Raw genomic sequence first — 17,467 nt, forward strand, 5'->3', positions numbered from 1 at the left:
TGTTTGTAGTTTTCCACAAACAGAAAAAAAGAAAAGTTAGCCATAGGTCCTATTAAGTTAAACAAAAATTCCCTCCTTTGTCAAGTTTTAATGAGGAACATCTTTTTCTTGATGATTTATTCACGCAAAATAGGTTTTGTATGGATGTAACAATATCTTCATTTTTGTCCAAAACTGTTAACAGCAAAGATTATAAACGTAATTAGCCATGATTAAATTAAAATATTGGTACAAGAAGCAAAATAAATCCTATTCAAACTTCTTACTGTGTTGATCCAGAGACTGGCAGAAGTTTCTGTCAGAAGGAATGGCGTTGATGCATCCACATGAGCCTGCAGAGATCTGGTCACATGCTCCATACATCAGACACTGGTCACATGACCACCGATACTGGTCCTCACAAATGCACTGGTAACCATCTCTGATTGGAGAACAAACTGCAGACAAATGTGGAGGACATCAGCATGATCCAAGAAACTTTTTTGAAATTGTTGCAAACATGAAAGAACTTCAGTTTAGTCATTTGTATCTGTTGAACTAAAATACAAGAAATAAAAAACGCCGAACATGTTGACACAAATCCTTGACTATTCCTTCATTCTGTCATTAGATTTACCTGTAGAAATGTTGGCCTGATTGATCTGAGTGTCTCCATTGATGCTGAGCGGGTAACTGATGTTTCCCAGAATGCTTCTCATTGTGTTGATTGCTGTCAATAATGTGGTGTTCAGCTCAACAGAAATCACATATGTATTAGCAGTTTGTGGAGCTTCAGAAAAAAAAGATAAAGCAGGCTGGTTAGACACAGTTGTCTGGTAAAGAATATTTTTATTGTATATGATTTGTCTTCTTGGTTTTATAGATGTTACTACCTGTTACAGATGTGGTCAAATCTGGTGTAGTTGTTAAGATTTTAGTGGCAGCAGAGGAAAACTCTAAAACATGAAACACATTGAGAAAAAAACGAATTTTATTCAAAGTGAACATATTTGGAGTGTCTAGTAAATATTATTTAAGATAAACGTTAGATGTTTCAGCCGAGGGTCAATCAAGTTTTAATGGAAATATGTGACATCCATTAAAACTTTGAAGTAATAAAGGTTTTATTCTTTAGGTACCCGTAACAGATGTGGTCACATCTGGCGTAGTTGAAAATGTTTCAGTGGTAACAGTAGGAGAATCTAAAAACACACAAATACAGAGAAAAACTTTACAGTAAAATTGAACTTTTGAAAAACCTGGTTTTTGAAAATTAACTTCAGTATCAAAACAACTTTGAATTTTAATAACTTGAACAAAATGTAAAAAAACAAGAAAAAAACATTAGAACAATTCTTAAAACTTCTTTCAGTTAATATGGAGAATCACATAAAGACCAACTTTAAGCTGTTGCAGTCATATCATTATCATTATTTTATGGTGACTTACTTGTTGTAAATGTTCCAGGAGTTGTAGTTGGACAAACTGTAAAATCTAAAAAAGAAAACAGTAAAATGTCAACAAATATTTAGCTAAAGCAGATCATGTTAGGCTTAGAAGACTTTGTATTATTTGTAGTTTTCCACAAACAAAAAAAAGAAAAGTTAGCCATAGGTCCTTTTAAGTTAAACAAAAATTCCGTCCTTTGTCATGTTTTTAAAGGAACATCTTTTTCTTGATGATTCATTCATGCAAAATAGGTTTTGTATGGATGAAACAATATCTACATTTTTGTCCAAAACTGTTAACAGCAAAGATTATCAACGTAATTAGCCATGCTTAAATTAAAATATTGGTACAATAAGCTAAATAAATCCAATTCAAACTTCTTACTGTGTTGAACCAGAGACTGGCAGAAGTTTCTGTCAGAAGGAATGGCGTTGATGCATCCACATGAGTCTGCAGAGATCTGGTCACATACTCCATACATCAGACACTGGTCACATGACCACCGATACTGGTCCTCACAAATGCACTGGTAACCATCTCTGATTGGAGAACAAACTGCAGACAAATGTGGAGGACATCAGCATGATCCAAGAAACTTTGTTGAAATTGTTGCAAACATGAAAGAACTTCAGTTTAGTCATTTGTATCTGTTGAACTAAACTACAAGAAATAAAAACCACTTAACATGTTGACACAAATCCTTGACTATTCCTTCATTCTGTCATTAGATTTACCTGTAGAAATGTTGGCCTGATTGATCTGAGTGTCTTCATTGATGCTGAGCGGGTAACTGATGTTTCCCAGAATGCTTCTCATCGTGTTGATTGCTGTCAATAATGTGGTGTTCAGCTCAAGAGAAATCACGTATGTATTAGCAGTTTGTGGAGCTTCAGGAAAAAAAGATAAAGCAGGCTGATTAGACAGAGTTGTGTGGTAAAGAATATTTTTACTGTATATGATTTGTCTTCTTGGTTTTATAGATGTTACCTGTTACAGATGTGGTCACAAATGGTGTAGTTGAAAATGTTTCAGTGACAGCAGTGGATAACGCTAAAGAAACATTAACATGCAGGAGTTTAAAAAGATGTTAGAGGATTTTTCACAGCTGAATGATATACCTAAGGTGAGTTTGTTCACATGAACACATGTGGAGAAATAGAATTATCTAATTATGACATTTTTATAAAGCTGCGATGTTTTGTACTAACAACACAATTTCTGCCAATAGTAAAGAAAGGACATTGAAAAAAAAGCAACTATTGAGAAATAAAACACATTTTCGTGCAAACATTCTCTCTGGAGAATCACATTTTAGACTAATATTCAGGTATTAAATTCTCTCTTTACAAAGTATCATCTCTGTTTTTTTTATTTATTGTAACTTACATGTTAGGGATGGAACAAGTGTTGTAGATGGACAAACCGTAAGATCTGAAATATAAATCACAGTGGGGTTAGCAAAAATTAAAATTAAAGATGTTAACTTTACATCAAGTTGCATCGACAAGATTGCATAATTTCCTGAAGTTTCATTATAAAGTCACACCATACCTACATTCAAAGGAAACTTATGATACGATAAGGATATCTCACAGCCTTTGTGCAAAACATATGATAAATATTTTCGATATGACATTCTTGATAACAAATAAAAGAAAATCACAAAGGCAACACACAGATTTCAAGCGTTCACAAAAGTTCAAATCTGGATTGAATATTTCTGACAGACCATAATACTTACTGTTCAGCTCTGATTGACAGAACTGTCCATCTGTAGGAACAGCCTTAATGCATCCACACGCGCTGCCTTCATCACATTTCCCATAGGTGGCGCACTTGTCACACGGCCACAGGAAGTTCCTCTCACATCTGCACTGAATGTTTGATTCAGCTGGACTGCAAACTGCAGGAAGACATGTTGTCTAACACAGAAATACAGCAACAAGACTGTCAGAAATAGAAATATTTCTTCTCACCTGTGGTGACATCAGCATCTGAAATGTTTACGTCAGAGCGGATTTGACGAGGGAAAGTGAGGTTTGCAAAGTTGCTCCTCAACTGTTCTGTGTCCTTTATGTTGATCTGAATGTCCAAACGGTATTGGTAAACGGAAACTGTGGAAAAGGATCAGATAAGAACGAGTTTATGGTAAAATGTTAAACAAACATAAATACACTTCTATGACAGAGTACGTGTGTGACAACAGGTTAGGATTTTTCCTTTTTCTCATATCTGGCCTAGATATCAAATTTTACAAACTAGCAAATGGCAGAAGCATAACTTTTAGTGAGATCTCACCTGACTTTGGCTGACAGAATGACCCGTCCAGTGGTACTTTGTTGATGCATCCACATGTGCTGTCAGTGATCTCATCACAGGCTCCATAGAAGAAGCAGCTTGAACTGGGCCAAGCATACTGATCCTCGCATCTGCACTCAATGTTAGTGCCATTTATGTAGCACACTGGGAAAAAACAACACAACTTTCAGTAATGATACTCAATTTATTCCCACAGGTTGAACCAGGAAGAAACAGACTGTTATCTAATGACTGCTGACTCATTTACAAGAAACAGTTCCTCAACAGACTGGTTTTTAATCGCCTTTAAAATGTGCTGATTGTCTTGTCTGTTTACAGTAGATTTTAAACGGGGTCATCTGTGACATGTCTCCGCCCCCAAGTCATTCTCATGCTCGTGACTCCGAGTCTCTATTGTCAGTGATTAGTGAAGCTTGACAGGAATGTTCAGGTCATGAATGAGGAAAACACAGCCTTTCTTTCTTGTTTTAAGTTACGGATTCAACTTTAATGATGGTTCCCATCTTTATAAAGGCCGTTTCCAACTTAAAACACCAACAACCTTTTGTTTTGTATAATATATCAAAAAGCTGAAACACAATTTACAAACTATAGAAAAGTTTGTACATTTTGAGAAATTAATATTTTTGTCAGAGATATCTTCAAGGAATTCATTGAACATTTGTGTTCCAACTACTGAACTGTCTGCAGATGGAGACACACCAGCAAATGATGGGGCTTGAGAATTCAGGTTAGGAGGTGATCAAGAATCAGAAAATAGGCTTGAATTCTGATTTTCTGCTCTGCACCAGTAAAATAAACAGCACTAATAGAAAGCACTCTGAGCCACTGTGCTGCTATAACATAACCTGTGGGACCTGCAGACAAAGTGAAACACGCCTGTTTACTCTATACACATTATGCATAGTTGTGTCTTGACCTTAGACCCTACACAGTACATTGGATTTCCCCTCAAACACCAAACTATTCCCTGCCATATGACTCTACCCCATCAGCAACCATTGTGTTTCTCCAATTAGGAGGTAATTGAAATTTGTCTCTCCATTCTAGTCAAAATTTCAAAGTCTGCTTTGTAATCCCAGAAAATCTGAAGTCAGAAAAACTGATTCAACTGTTGAGATTCTCAATTCATTCTGTTTTTTAACTATGGATGGATCACCCCCCCCCCCCCCCCCCCCCCACACACACACACACACAAACTGTGACTTCTGTGTTTATTTAAAACCATCTGTAAAACTTGAGCATCATCTGCTTAAATAATGGATTTGAAGGATTTTTGTCAATGACATTACATTTCTATGATGGCAGCTGCTGGCTGCTCATCCCTTTTTAATCTCCTTGACCTGACAGCCCCTTTTGAGACTGAACCACTGCATCGTCGTTGGTACAGCGGCACCATAGCCAGTTGAGTTTTAAGGGCACACTGGGAGCAAAAGGTCACTGCAAACACATTTGCCACACATAAGGTAAGTAAGAGTGACGCAGGCATGTCTTGTAGATTTTTGTTTGTATGGGCATCTTACATCTTGAGTGCATTCAGTAAGGAGCCAGTACCCACACCTTACTAACAACATCATACAACATTGTTAGGTCACAGTACAACAGCGTTAGTATGTCATAAGTGCTTGCAACCTACATTAGCCCTTAGGCCAATCCAAAAACCCACATCAGTACAGGTCATTCCACCCGTATGGGTGCATGTAAGTAAGGCTTTAAGGAAATCTACTTCATCCAACAAACTCAATCATTGAAACATTGATCCACGTGTTGCTTCAATATCTGAACTCTAGCCTTTAGGAGATTGAACTTTATGTTCAACCCTGCTGGTCAAATCCTGTACTGTCAGTGACAATAAAATAGTTTGTAATGCCTGAAATGTTTACCTGTGGTTAGGTCAATCTGTGTGATGTTCACTGAAGGATCCAAAGTCAGGATAAATTGGCCAGTCCTCAGGAAGTTCCTCAGGTTGTCCAGTGTTCTGCTGTCTGTCAGATTCACCTCCACATCAACTTCATACTCGGCTTTATCTTCCTGCACTGAAATATCAATTTAACATTTAAAACAATTCAACATCAGTGCACTTATTCTTTTTTTATGGTATTATTACTAATTCACACTATGAATTCACAATTTGAATAGGCAAAACTTTGATTACACCCAGAAAACAGAGACACTGCAATAAATGTGTGTACTAAGTAGCACAATGAGTCCTTTCATGTCTGTTCCGTTCATTTCTTTAAATTTTTGTTGTTGTTGAATCAGCAAATACAGAGGCAATTACTCCTTTCACAAAGCAAGTACCTCAAAGGCTTGAAATCATCTTCAGTCAAAAGGATTTTTGCCGTCTCCAGGCTGTACACAAGCCCACTGCAATACTGGTAACTCAAACTGGTAAAGGATCAAACATTAAACCACATTTACCAACGATTGTGCAACTTGTGATGCAAACTTGCACTGGCAAAAATCATTTTTCTCATTTACTTTCACAAATAAGCTAGTATTTTTTACGGTTCTTTAAATCTAAATGTTCTCTTTGAATCCAATCACATTCTTTGTGTCAGAAACAAACTAAACAACGTACAGCTGGCATGACATTTAACCTCTTAAGAGAAGACCCGAGCTAATCATTGAGCTAACCTTCCACACATGTGGCCACAGGACCCCATTTAACCCTTGTACTATCTTAGATTGCCACACCCTTACATTGACGTGTTCTCCCTACCATGACAAAGGTGGATAAAGGTGGAAAGATTTCATGTAATCCATGGACACCAGTGAGGTTCACAAATCATTGAAGAAAAAAGACTCAGTGCACTGTCTAGCGCAGGGGTTGGTAACCCATGGCTCCGGAGCCACATTTGGCTCTTTCATCCTTCTGTTGTGGCTCCCTGTGACTTTGGAAAATAATGAGTTTTGTATAAAAATTAAATTTTATTTTAGTTTGTTCATTTTTCATGGCATTTCAAAGGCGCTACTGGCTCAGTACGAAGCGCGTGCCACTTAATGAGCTTGTATTTGTCGGGCGAGAACTGCAGAGCTGATAGCAGGAAGAGACACGCGGGGCGGCTTCAATAAACACACCGGTCTTCTGCCGGGAACTTGACGTGCCGCGGGGCAGAGAGCAACTCTCTGATGACAGAGAGTTTGCGCCAGTGTTGCCAGATAGAATCACAGTTTTCCAGCCCAAAAGGCTTTGAAAACCACCAGACCCAGCCAAAAACCGCCCAACACAGCTTTTGTTGATGTTTTTTTTCGTACAGGACTGATTTAGTGAAATAAAAGATTTTTCTAAATAAAAGATAGTTCAGACTAATAATAAAATGGGTACACTATTGAATATTTCTTCAGCGGGCCGCCTTCTTCCATTCATTTGCTTAACCCGCTCTATCTCGCTATAACCTGCGTCCGGCTCTTTCATCCTTGTGCTTCGCTGGAGGCCCCGACTATCGTGTCAACATATGATGACCCTATTTTGCGCTCTCTGTGTATGATACACTGGAGGAGCGCGGGGGGAAACAACTCTCAGCTGCAGAGGATGTGAACAGGTGAACAGGTAGAGAGGCGGGGGAGGGGCTTTCACTTCAAACTCTGTCAGAGAGATGCAAACACGGGCGTCAGATTGAGACGCAGCTTTCACTGCGAGAGTTGAAGCAGAGACTTTCCCTGGGATGATTTTATGAACTCAAAAATGGAAACATGATTAGTAGAGGTAGAAGTAGAACTCTTCAAAATAATGAACCTCATCTCTCCACATTCTCAGTGTCTACCATGCATTGACAAACACATCGCTCCATGCAGCGATCAGACCAGAACTTCAGCTGGTTGCTCCTCCCACACGCGGCCGCGGTATCATCCTTTAAAGAACACAATGTGCATTTGCAGTGATGTATGTTTCAGAGGATGTCCAATCTACATGTCAATCAAATCCCGTACTTCTCAGTGAGGATTTTGATTGGCTGGTGGATTTTTAAGAAGTACTTTTTTCTAAATCTTTTCTGGTCCGCGATCTACACTCATGTCCTTGAAGATCGACCGGTCGATCGCGATCGACGTAATGAGCACCCTTGAATAATATATACATGCATAATATATATAATGATGTCAAAACGGGTTGTGGCTCCGGGTACTTTCTTTTCATTAGGGGCGGTCCGAAATGGCTCTTTGAGTGAAAAAGGTTGCCGATCCCTTGTCTAGTGGGTCTAGATGACCCAACTCCCAATGTTAAAGTGCCTAGGATAGCACAAGGCTAGGCTAAGCAGAATTCACTACTGTAGTAATACAACCCAAAATGTGATGTCCATGAATGTAGAAACCAGGGCTTAAGAAGTTAAAGATTAGGTTTTTGTAAAAAGTTATGATTTTCACATCAAGACGGCTAAACTAGCGAGCCAAGAGCATGATATTTTAGTTCAATGTATTTTTTGAGCTTAATACAAATTTCATCGCTGGAATGGAAGGTTTTTAAGTCAGCTGAGCAAAAATCTCAGTAATAGTCACACAGAATAATTGTTTCAATATATTTTCATGAAAAAAGAAAAATAAGATATTTTTCTTCAAAAAGTAAGTTGAATGGTAGATTTAATAAATCTATAAAATGTGTAAATAAATAGAATAGATAGCTTCAAATATAGAATAGTATTTAGTGTATTTTTCCATTTTCTATTACGGTTGCACAGTGATGCAGGGCATGCGTGGGTTTTCTCCGGACACTCCAAGTACCTTCCTCATTCCAAAAACATACCATAAGAGGTTACTTAGTGACTCTAAATTGCCCTTATGTGTGAATGTGAGTGTGATTGTGTGGCCCTACGACACACAGGCGACCTGTTTTGGGGTTGGACCCCCCCTAACCTAACAGTAGCTGGATTGGCCCCAGGAACCCTGTGACCCTAAAAGGAATAAAGCAGGTTCTGAATATGGATTGATGAATGGATTTTTTTATAGTCAACTTTAGTTATAAAGTTTTTAAAGCAGCATTGAAACAACTGTTGGATCCAATACAACTACGGTCTACTGTCATATATGAGGCGCACTAGATTATTAGATGCATTAAGCAAAATGAAACACTCAAATCTGGGTTACTCGATGAGGCTTCTAACTACAGTACCCATAATGCTCCAGCAATTCATTAGGCGATGCGACTTCACAGTTTGACAGTCACACTAAAACATTTTGATAGATTTTTTAGCAATGTGTACCACAAAACTTCTGTTCCAGGTCAATAAACACAACAAAACGCCGTATTATAAGGCACACTACCACATTTTAAGGAAATTGAAGGATTTTAATTGTAATAGTTGCAATATATTAAGTCTTACACAGAAATTGTTCTGTTTATAAAGATATAAAATTTGTTTTTTAAACTCTTCGCCCACAGTTATTTTACTTGTTAGACTAAGGATTGACTAAAAGCAGGAAAACAAATTCCTCTGACAGATGCGTCTCAGAACCATCACTTTGCCAACTCTCTGGTCAAGTGGATGCCATTTAAAAAAAACATCGCTATGCACTGTTATTTATTGTAAACATTCCAAAGGATTTTTTTCATTAAAATGGAAAATTGAGGTCAGTCAGAATTCACCTTATCTGACTCACACCAAACGGGATACATTTTTTTTAGCTTCCCAAACTGTTTTGTAAACACTATCTCCCATTGTAATGTTTTTTTTTAAAACAGAAATCTAGATTTCACTGTCGATTATTGTTCACTCTCACCTTCACGTTTTACCCGCCTGTTAGGTAATCCAGGTTCACCGTGGTATTGCTGGTACAAAAGAAAGAACTGTTATTACAACTACAACACTGGCTTTATTATTAATACAGGAAAACAATCAGATGTTGGGTGGTATAGATTAAATAATTATTTACCTGTGAGACCTGAACTGACAGTTCACTGAAATTCTGTGTTTCCACAACCAACAGCATCAACAGAAGAACGAAGGTCAAGTCACTCTTAGTTTTTGCCATTCCTTCAGAAAAAAGTGAAAGAAAAAAGAAAACATAGATTTTACCATTGAAGGTCCAGGTAGTCTTGAAAAGAACAAAAGACAACACAAAAGGTAAAATTTGGCTATTCTTTTATTATATCATATTTGTTTTTGTTGATTATTCAGACTGATCCTATACATCAGGGGTGTCAAACTCATTTTCACCGAGGGCAACATCAGCATAGTGGCTGTCCTCAAAGGGCCAGATATAACTTATAGATGTAACTAAATGTATTGGGGGAAAAAATGCAACTACTCCTTAATATTAAATAAATCATTATTTATTAATTAAAGCTTTTTAAAGTGACAATTACAGCTGCATAGAAATCACGTTTGCTTGTTACTCTAGCATAAATCCTTTTACATTTTGTTCGCTTATTAAAACCCATGATGAAACTGTCCAAGTGAACGAAGAAAAATAACATTAAACTGAGCTACGAAGAACATGTATTACACGTGTAACATTTTACAAGAATGGCTGTTCCCAGTTTAGCATTCCACTGGTGGTTTGATGACAAGTTGTCTGCATGCACACATAAGACCTGCAAACAACAGCAGCTACACATAAATAATATGTAATCAACTAAAAAATGTTTTTGTTTTAAGAAATTAACAACTTTAATGCTCTCACGCCCCATAAAATGTGGTGGGCAACATTTGACACGTGCTTTACATCATCAGGAAAATCAGCTTTCTCCTTTCAGTTTCTGCAAACAAGCTCTTTGTGCAGGCAGTTTTTATCTCTATGTCTATTTGCTGAAAAACAAGGCTGTTATTCTTCAGAATCCATCCTCCACAGAAGATCCAAACTTCTGCTGCACATCACATTTTAAGGCAACAACCTGTTCAGATGTGGGCTGGCTACCTGCACGGTCAACTCAAAGTTCCCTTCCTGCATCCACGTCAACATTCCTTACCTATCACTATCTGATCATTGCTGACTAGTAGTACGCAGCAAATGATCACATGTAAACTCTTCAGCTCTGTCATTTACAACGTTGGATCAGGATACCCAACTCTACACCCAGCTGCCTCATTCAGCCTCATATTGAAGGGGGTGACCTCCTCTAAGCAGACAAACCCCAAAGAACCATACGAAGCCATAACAGCCAAGTAAGCAGCAGGCAGCCTGCAGCCTGTCAGCCACTACAGCCTACTGCTATAAGGCTGACAGGCTGAGGATAAGGCTGACAGGCTGAGGAAATGCTCTTCTTGCAATGTCATTTTATGTGATATGTATGTGGCTGAAAAATGCCTGTGGGATGCCCACAATGCATCTCACCTACTTCAAACTACTTTATGCTTTAATGTTGTTTAACAATCTGTTGTAAGCCCATAGAAAAATGCGTATTAACTAGGGGTGTATCGATGAAGCGATTTCTATTTGTGCGATCAGATCAATCTGTCTGAGGTAGGATCAAATGGAATTTCAAAATGAAATTAATCAATTATCAAATTTGGGAAACATAATTTAAATTGAGGCAAGTTTATTTTACTCTAATGTAAAAACGACCACGTGCAAAATCCTTTCAAGTTTTTGTCTGTCTTCTTCTTCCTGGTTGAGAAAGGGCTATACCACCTCAAAAAGTTCCTGTTATGCCTTGCGACCCCAATGTTTGGCTGGTGGCTTATTGTAATCATTTAACATGATCACACACAAAAAAAGAAACAAGCATCTACAATACCAAATCAGCATCAACAACTTTTTAATCGTAATACAAGGAATCTGGAAAACTTCACCTGCACTGTTCAGTACCTAAGTATTTATCTCTGAATCACACTGGTTGAATATTTAGCTAAAGATGTCCTGGATCCATTCAGGGAATCGCATCGTTCAAAATGAACCAAGATCGACTAGGCATAGTGTCATCAACTACAAATTATGATATAAATCAAATCATTAAAACGACATGTTGGCTTTTGGTGTTCACTGGTTGTCTATGATCTTAAAATTTTGTGCAGACCACCTGCGTGCCCCGTATAAATGTGCCCATTTTACACCACAAACAGCCCATATCCACCAGTAAGAGTAGTTGTGACTAAGGAATAATGTAACCATGTTCAACCCTGGGTGTGCAGAAAGAGGAATTTTTCTCACACTTAGTTGTTGGCTATGGAATGTCACTCACACACGTTTACAAGAATCGCAAAGGAGGTTTTGAATACTTGTCATTCCAGAATAATTGTTCAGTTTTTAAAACTTACCAAGAACTACTAGCTAGTACTAGAGTATACTAGCGTTGCAAGTGTAGTAATCACCTCTCTTAACCTGCTTAGAAGTACAGTATTCCTCCCTTATTGGCGGGATTTAGGGACCAGAGACACTTCAAATCCAAGAATATGGAGAACCACCCCCCACACCCGTCACATATCCTTACTCATCAAAATTTCAATCATTTATTAAAGAACACTGGAATATTGCTCAACATAGAGTTGTTGTTTTTTTCAGAGCAATTGACTGTAATGTAGTGTACTTTATAACCCACATTGGGAATGTCTCTCTGTCTCTCCGTGTCTTAAAACCAGAAGTCTGTGCTTCCTCCTTCATCAGTTAGTGTAAGCCTTCAGCGTGATTTGAGCGTGTCAGTCCAGCAGCCGCGTTTTTTTTGAGCGTTACTTCTTCCAGAAGAGCCCTGTTTCATCCACCATTCGTTCATCCGGATGATAATTATTCTCTGCGATTATCTTCCTCAGCGCATTAGGATATTTTCCGTCTGCCTTGAGTCAGATGATGCTATTTTTCCATTCTGGGACACAAACTTCGGCTATAGCGATTCAGGAACCGGTGAAAATAGCTGTTGCTCGGTGTGAAATATTCTTTAGCAGCCGACAGGCCAGCATGCTCTTCATCTCCACTCCCATTCCTCAAACATTTGCGCAGAACCTCCTCAGACGCAAAAGTCTCATACAAGCGTCTTGAGTTGTTTGAGCCTTTGTGATGAACCGAATGAGTCAGGTGACTGAAAAGAAAATCTGCAAAACATGAAACTGTGAAAACTGAAATGCGAATATTAAAACGCGGATAAAAGGGGGAACACTGTATTTGGAACTCTGTTAACCAAAAATCAAATGCTTGTATTTTTTTTTAACAAGTCAACTTCTAATAATAAAACACTATTTGCAATTTAAGTTGTCTATAACTTATATATAAAAAATCAATAATGAACAAATAAACAGAGTACAGAGTTCCCCCCTCGGTTTGCAAAAGACAAGTAATATTCGTTTTAAAAGTAAATACTTAAAATAACCTTTCTGTGGTATTTTGCTCACGTCTACAATTGCAAAGATAGATTTGGATTATGCTTCTGCTAAATATCTATAAAAAAATACCCAGTTCAACAAAAGATTAAAGTATCAAAAGGACCAAAAAGTCATTGTCTCACCATATCTTTTCAGGCTGTCTTTTGCTCCTGCGTTTTGCTAAGCAGCCACTCCAAAATAGCAGCCTTCAGGGGGAAGCTGATGGCTATCTATTAAAAAATACTTCCTGAAGGAGGGAGGCTTGCTTTGCTCACAGTAAGTGAACTGGTTAAATATTTACCTTCCTTCTTTAGGCATTTCTGTTTTCATTACATTTTTAAAAAGTGAAATCTGACATTAAAAATGTCCTTTTTTTGGTTTTTATGTGATCTGTTGCTGGTAAAACACAAACGGCACTAAAACACTAACAGTTAACTGTGGTGAAGCTCAAGACAACAGATTAGTGTGATATATAAATAATAAATAATAGTAGATAAACTAGAAAAGAAAAGAAAAAAGTTAGCAGTAGTCTTTTAATGATGTGACTACAATGGAAATTTGGACTTGTAGACTTTAGGGTGCTTCTGTTTCAGGATTTATAATTTGCATTGTCACCCTTGGCTGTTCATTAGGTAATTTCTCATCTGCATCGACTGATTTGCAGACCCATGTTAGCAACGGCAATTACTTGTTTTCCAACATGTATTTCAGTAACTCAATGGTAGATTAATAAGTAATAGTGCAACACAGGACATCTGTTAATTTCAAAGGATCCAATGATGAAGTCATTTTTGTTTGCAAAGTGCCCGATTAGGATTTTTGATCAAAGAAGTGTTGTTTTAGGATTAACTATATACAGTCAGGACCATAACCATTTGGACAGAGAAACCTTCTTTCTAATTTAGTTTCTGTACATTACCACAGTGAATTTTAAATAAAACAACTCAGATGCCATTGAAGTGCAGACTTTCAGCTTTTATTCCATGGGTTGGTGTGAAGGAATTTGTTTTATTATTATCATTGCTTAAATGTATTTGGTTAAATGTATGTTTAAATGTTAACTCAGATTGACCTTTTTACCTCTTCTGAAAACAGTTGTGTGTTTGTTCATCTGCTTCTCATCCCCCACCCAGGATGAGGGGTTTACGACACACTGTCCTCAGCTGATAAGGGATACTGTTTGAACTTAGAATCCAACCAAAAGGGTCATTTGACGACACCCCCTAATGAACTTTTTGTCTTTGTCTAGAATTGTTACCTCCCACTTGTGTTCTTAATAAAAGCAGCACGGGGAGAGGCAGACCTTTGAGAAGAGAAACGTGGTGGACCTTTTCCAACACATTTGCTCCTCTCCCTCGTGCATGAGAAACTTGATTCTTGTTGTGGTTTGTTGTTTATAATTGTGTTTTTCTTTAATGTCTAGATGCATTTATCTGACATTCTTTGGTCCTTCGAGCCGGAATGACAACATATCTGCGTCCTTGGGGGAGGATCATGCCGATTGAAGTCTGTGCACAGCCCGTGAGACTAGGTCTCCGGAGGAAAGTCCGTCGTAGTGAATTCTACGCCGGCCAATCGACTGGTCTGATCCCTGGGTCCGGATTGACGTTATTCGTTAACCAGTCAGACCACAACGACAAGGCAAGTACAGCGCTTTTTCAGGGGTTCAAGTCCCCGAAGTGGCCCAGAATTCTGAGGGACAGGTTCAAGTCCTGTTGCCTAAAACACGTGTGGGTTTGGAGTCCCGGAAAAGTCCAGAATTCTAAATAAAGGTGTAGGTTCGAGTCCTGCAGCCTAAAACGCGTAAGAGGGTTCAAGTCCCTAAAAGGCCTAGAATAACAACAAAAATAAAATAAAAAAAAAGTTTTTTTTTGGTGTGAATGTGTGTGCATGTGTGAAAGGAGTGAACTTGTTCGAAGCAGTGAGCAGCTGGAAACCTTGCGGTGTTAACACAAGGCTGCTTGTTGGAGTAGAACAAGATTTCATCTCATTAGGCTTTAGGTGAAAAGAACTCAGAGTCTAAAACGTGTTTTGCTCCTGGGAGGACCCTAAACGTGTGACCGGATCAGACAACAGGTCTGATCTAGAAGCTTGTTGCACGGGGAGTGAAATTCGGTCCTGAGAGAAATTCTCTGTTGGTTCTGATCACGCTCTGTGACTAACATAAATAAAAGAAAAAAGAAAAAAAATGGGGGAATTCAAATGAAAAAATATATATGGAAAGAGGTTCATCCAGATTCAACTACATTCTTGATAAAATGGGATAAAAACTAGGATTTTAAGGGGAATGTACTGGATTAGTTCAAAGGTTACAAATTAAAAACAGAATAAAAAATACAAAAGAAACAAAAAAAATAGTGAAGAATTAATTTGTGCAAAACTGTGGTTAAATGAAGCAACGAAAAATAAAGGGTGGCATTCAGAAAAGTAAAACTAGAGAAGCATGTCTGATTGCTAAAAAAAAGGAGGATAAATCAGTTGTGAGACTCAGACCCCTGCAACAGCAGGCTGCAGCAGGCTGCAGACCGAGCAGGGGCAGGATGAAAGGGGGGGAGAGCAGAAACCAGCTGATTTCTCACCTCCTCCCTACCAGGGGACAAATGCTCCTCTGTTGACGGGTTTTTACCCACCAGTGACTGATTTAAATAAACCAGAAAAAGAAAAAATAATGTTAGGAGGAAAAAAGAAAAAAACTTGAATGGAGTAAAACTATGGGGGTTGGTTTGGAAGAAGCTGGAGAGTCATCTGAACCCAATGATTGAAGTGCCCAATCCCAGAGCTGGAGAAGATGGCCAGAGGCCTACACTTCTTGTGTTTAGGACCTGGACATTAGAGGATGTACGGAAGGCAGTGAGGGGAGTTATCTCTCACGGGCAAATGATGGAAGTTCAGAGAGCTTACCATCTGAATGGCATTGAATGTCAGCAAGCATGTATGACTGCTATGAAAGCAGACTGGGCAAAAGTAAAGGAATCCTATGAATGATGACAATCCACCCAGACCTCTTCCGCATAACAGTCTAAGAGTTAATTCAAAGTCTTACACTTTTAGGACAAAGAATTAGAGAAGCCTTTCCAATGAGACCTGATTATGGAAAGATTGGTCAAACTAAACAAAAAGATGGAGAGTTAGTGTCTGATTTTAGAGTCAGATTTGAAAAGGTTTTAAAGCTAATTGTGGACTCAGAGATAATGATGATGGTGCCTATAGACAGTAGCTGAAACAAGCTTTACTGCAAGCTATGAGACCAGAGATTGCAGACTGAATAAGGAAGCATTACATAGAGCTACCTACAGGAGCGCTACAACAGTTTATGAATTTTGCTGTTCATGCAGAAAAAGTGATGGTGAATAGAAAGAAATTTAGGAATCAAGGTGTAGTTACATTTTAGCAGGAGGAAAGTAGTGATGTGTTTTTTGGAAGGAATGTGAAGAGAGGAAGAAATCATGGTTGTGGAAAAGGAAGTTTTAGAAGAAGGTTTAGAGGAAGTAGCAACAGAGGGTCAGAGCAGGTTGATGATGGATGTTGGATTTGTGGACAGAGAGATCATTAGCTGAGAGATTGTCCTGAAAGGAAGAAATCAGATTGACTAGATGGTAGAAGTAATGTCAAGATTAACAATGAATCTGAACCAGAAATTCAACGAATTTGTGATGAATTTTTAGATCTCACTGAAGTTTGTCTTATGGAAAAGCCAGAAATAACTCTTTATGTTCAGGGACAACCGTTTGTTTTTCTTTGTGATTCAGGGGCTTGTAGAACTGTGATAAGAAGTTATTACAATGATTTTCCTAAGTCAAATAAAACAATACAAATGAGATCTGCAGATGGTCAAATTGAAACTAAACATTAGAGTAAACCAGTTTGTTTTGAAAATCCTGACACTAATGAAACAACAAGCATTCCTGTGGTTTTAGCACCAAACTGTCCTTTTAATCTTTTAGGGAGAGATGTCATGATAAGATTAAAGTTAGGAATTTACCCCACCAGAGAAGGGGGGATGCAAGCACGACGTTGCCCCGATACAGACATCTGTGTGCTAGAAGGCAGAGCTGAACCACACTATTATTGGACTTTAGATCTACCTAAAACTGATCTTGGACAGACTGCAAAAAACTTAATGGAGAAAGCAAAAGCCAGAGTGTCACCCCATGCAGATTTTATGTCTTCAGACATTCTGTATGTCATGTTAAGATGCAAAAAGTCTCCTAGCCCTGACAGGGGATATGATGAAGCAGTGAGTAAACTAGGTTTTCAAAAATGTACAATAAATGATTTTTATTGGAAAGATGAAACTAGTTTCTGTACTGTGACAGCAAAAAATTTAATGTATACAGAAAGAGTGACAAATTGGAAACAAATGGCAGATGCAGTTCCATTTATTTCTTGTACTAAAGGTTCACGACAAAAATGGGAAGAAATGAAAGAACATGTGCAGGAAGTGACTTATACTTTGAACAGGCAGAAACAAAGTGGGGTTTAGCTGTTGTAAC

The 17,467-nt window shown here is 38.1% G+C and overlaps 1 protein-coding gene across 1 annotated transcript; it reads right to left on the reverse strand.

Annotated features, from left to right (window-relative positions):
• Positions 1-1,000: 1,000 nt before the first annotated feature.
• On the reverse strand, positions 1,001-13,292 carry LOC105357978. Its single transcript, XM_023953288.1, has 12 exons — positions 13,276-13,292; positions 12,495-12,694; positions 5,631-5,783; positions 3,727-3,891; positions 3,405-3,542; positions 3,170-3,331; positions 2,815-2,859; positions 2,416-2,478; positions 2,163-2,315; positions 1,813-1,983; positions 1,429-1,473; positions 1,001-1,181 (listed from the first exon to the last, which is right to left on the reverse strand). Exons 1-12 carry the CDS (start codon positions 13,290-13,292, stop codon positions 1,111-1,113), a joined length of 1,383 nt encoding a protein of 460 aa, XP_023809056.1. The 3' UTR covers positions 1,001-1,110.
• Between the last annotated feature and the right edge of the window lie 4,175 nt (positions 13,293-17,467).

Source organism: Oryzias latipes, chromosome 24 (assembly GCF_002234675.1).
Source record: "Oryzias latipes chromosome 24, ASM223467v1".
NCBI classification, from domain to species: domain Eukaryota; kingdom Metazoa; phylum Chordata; class Actinopteri; order Beloniformes; family Adrianichthyidae; genus Oryzias; species Oryzias latipes.

What these genes read in the sequence shown, in the direction of transcription:
- LOC105357978 (XM_023953288.1), bottom strand. An exon ending in AGATGCTGATGTCACCACAG is followed by an intron (nt 3,332 to 3,404) that starts GTGAGAAGAAAT and finishes GTCTTCCTGCAG; the next exon opens with TTTGCAGTCCAGCTGAATCA. An exon ending in TCAGGCCAACATTTCTACAG is followed by an intron (nt 1,984 to 2,162) that starts GTAAATCTAATG and finishes ATTTGTCTGCAG; the next exon opens with TTTGTTCTCCAATCAGAGAT.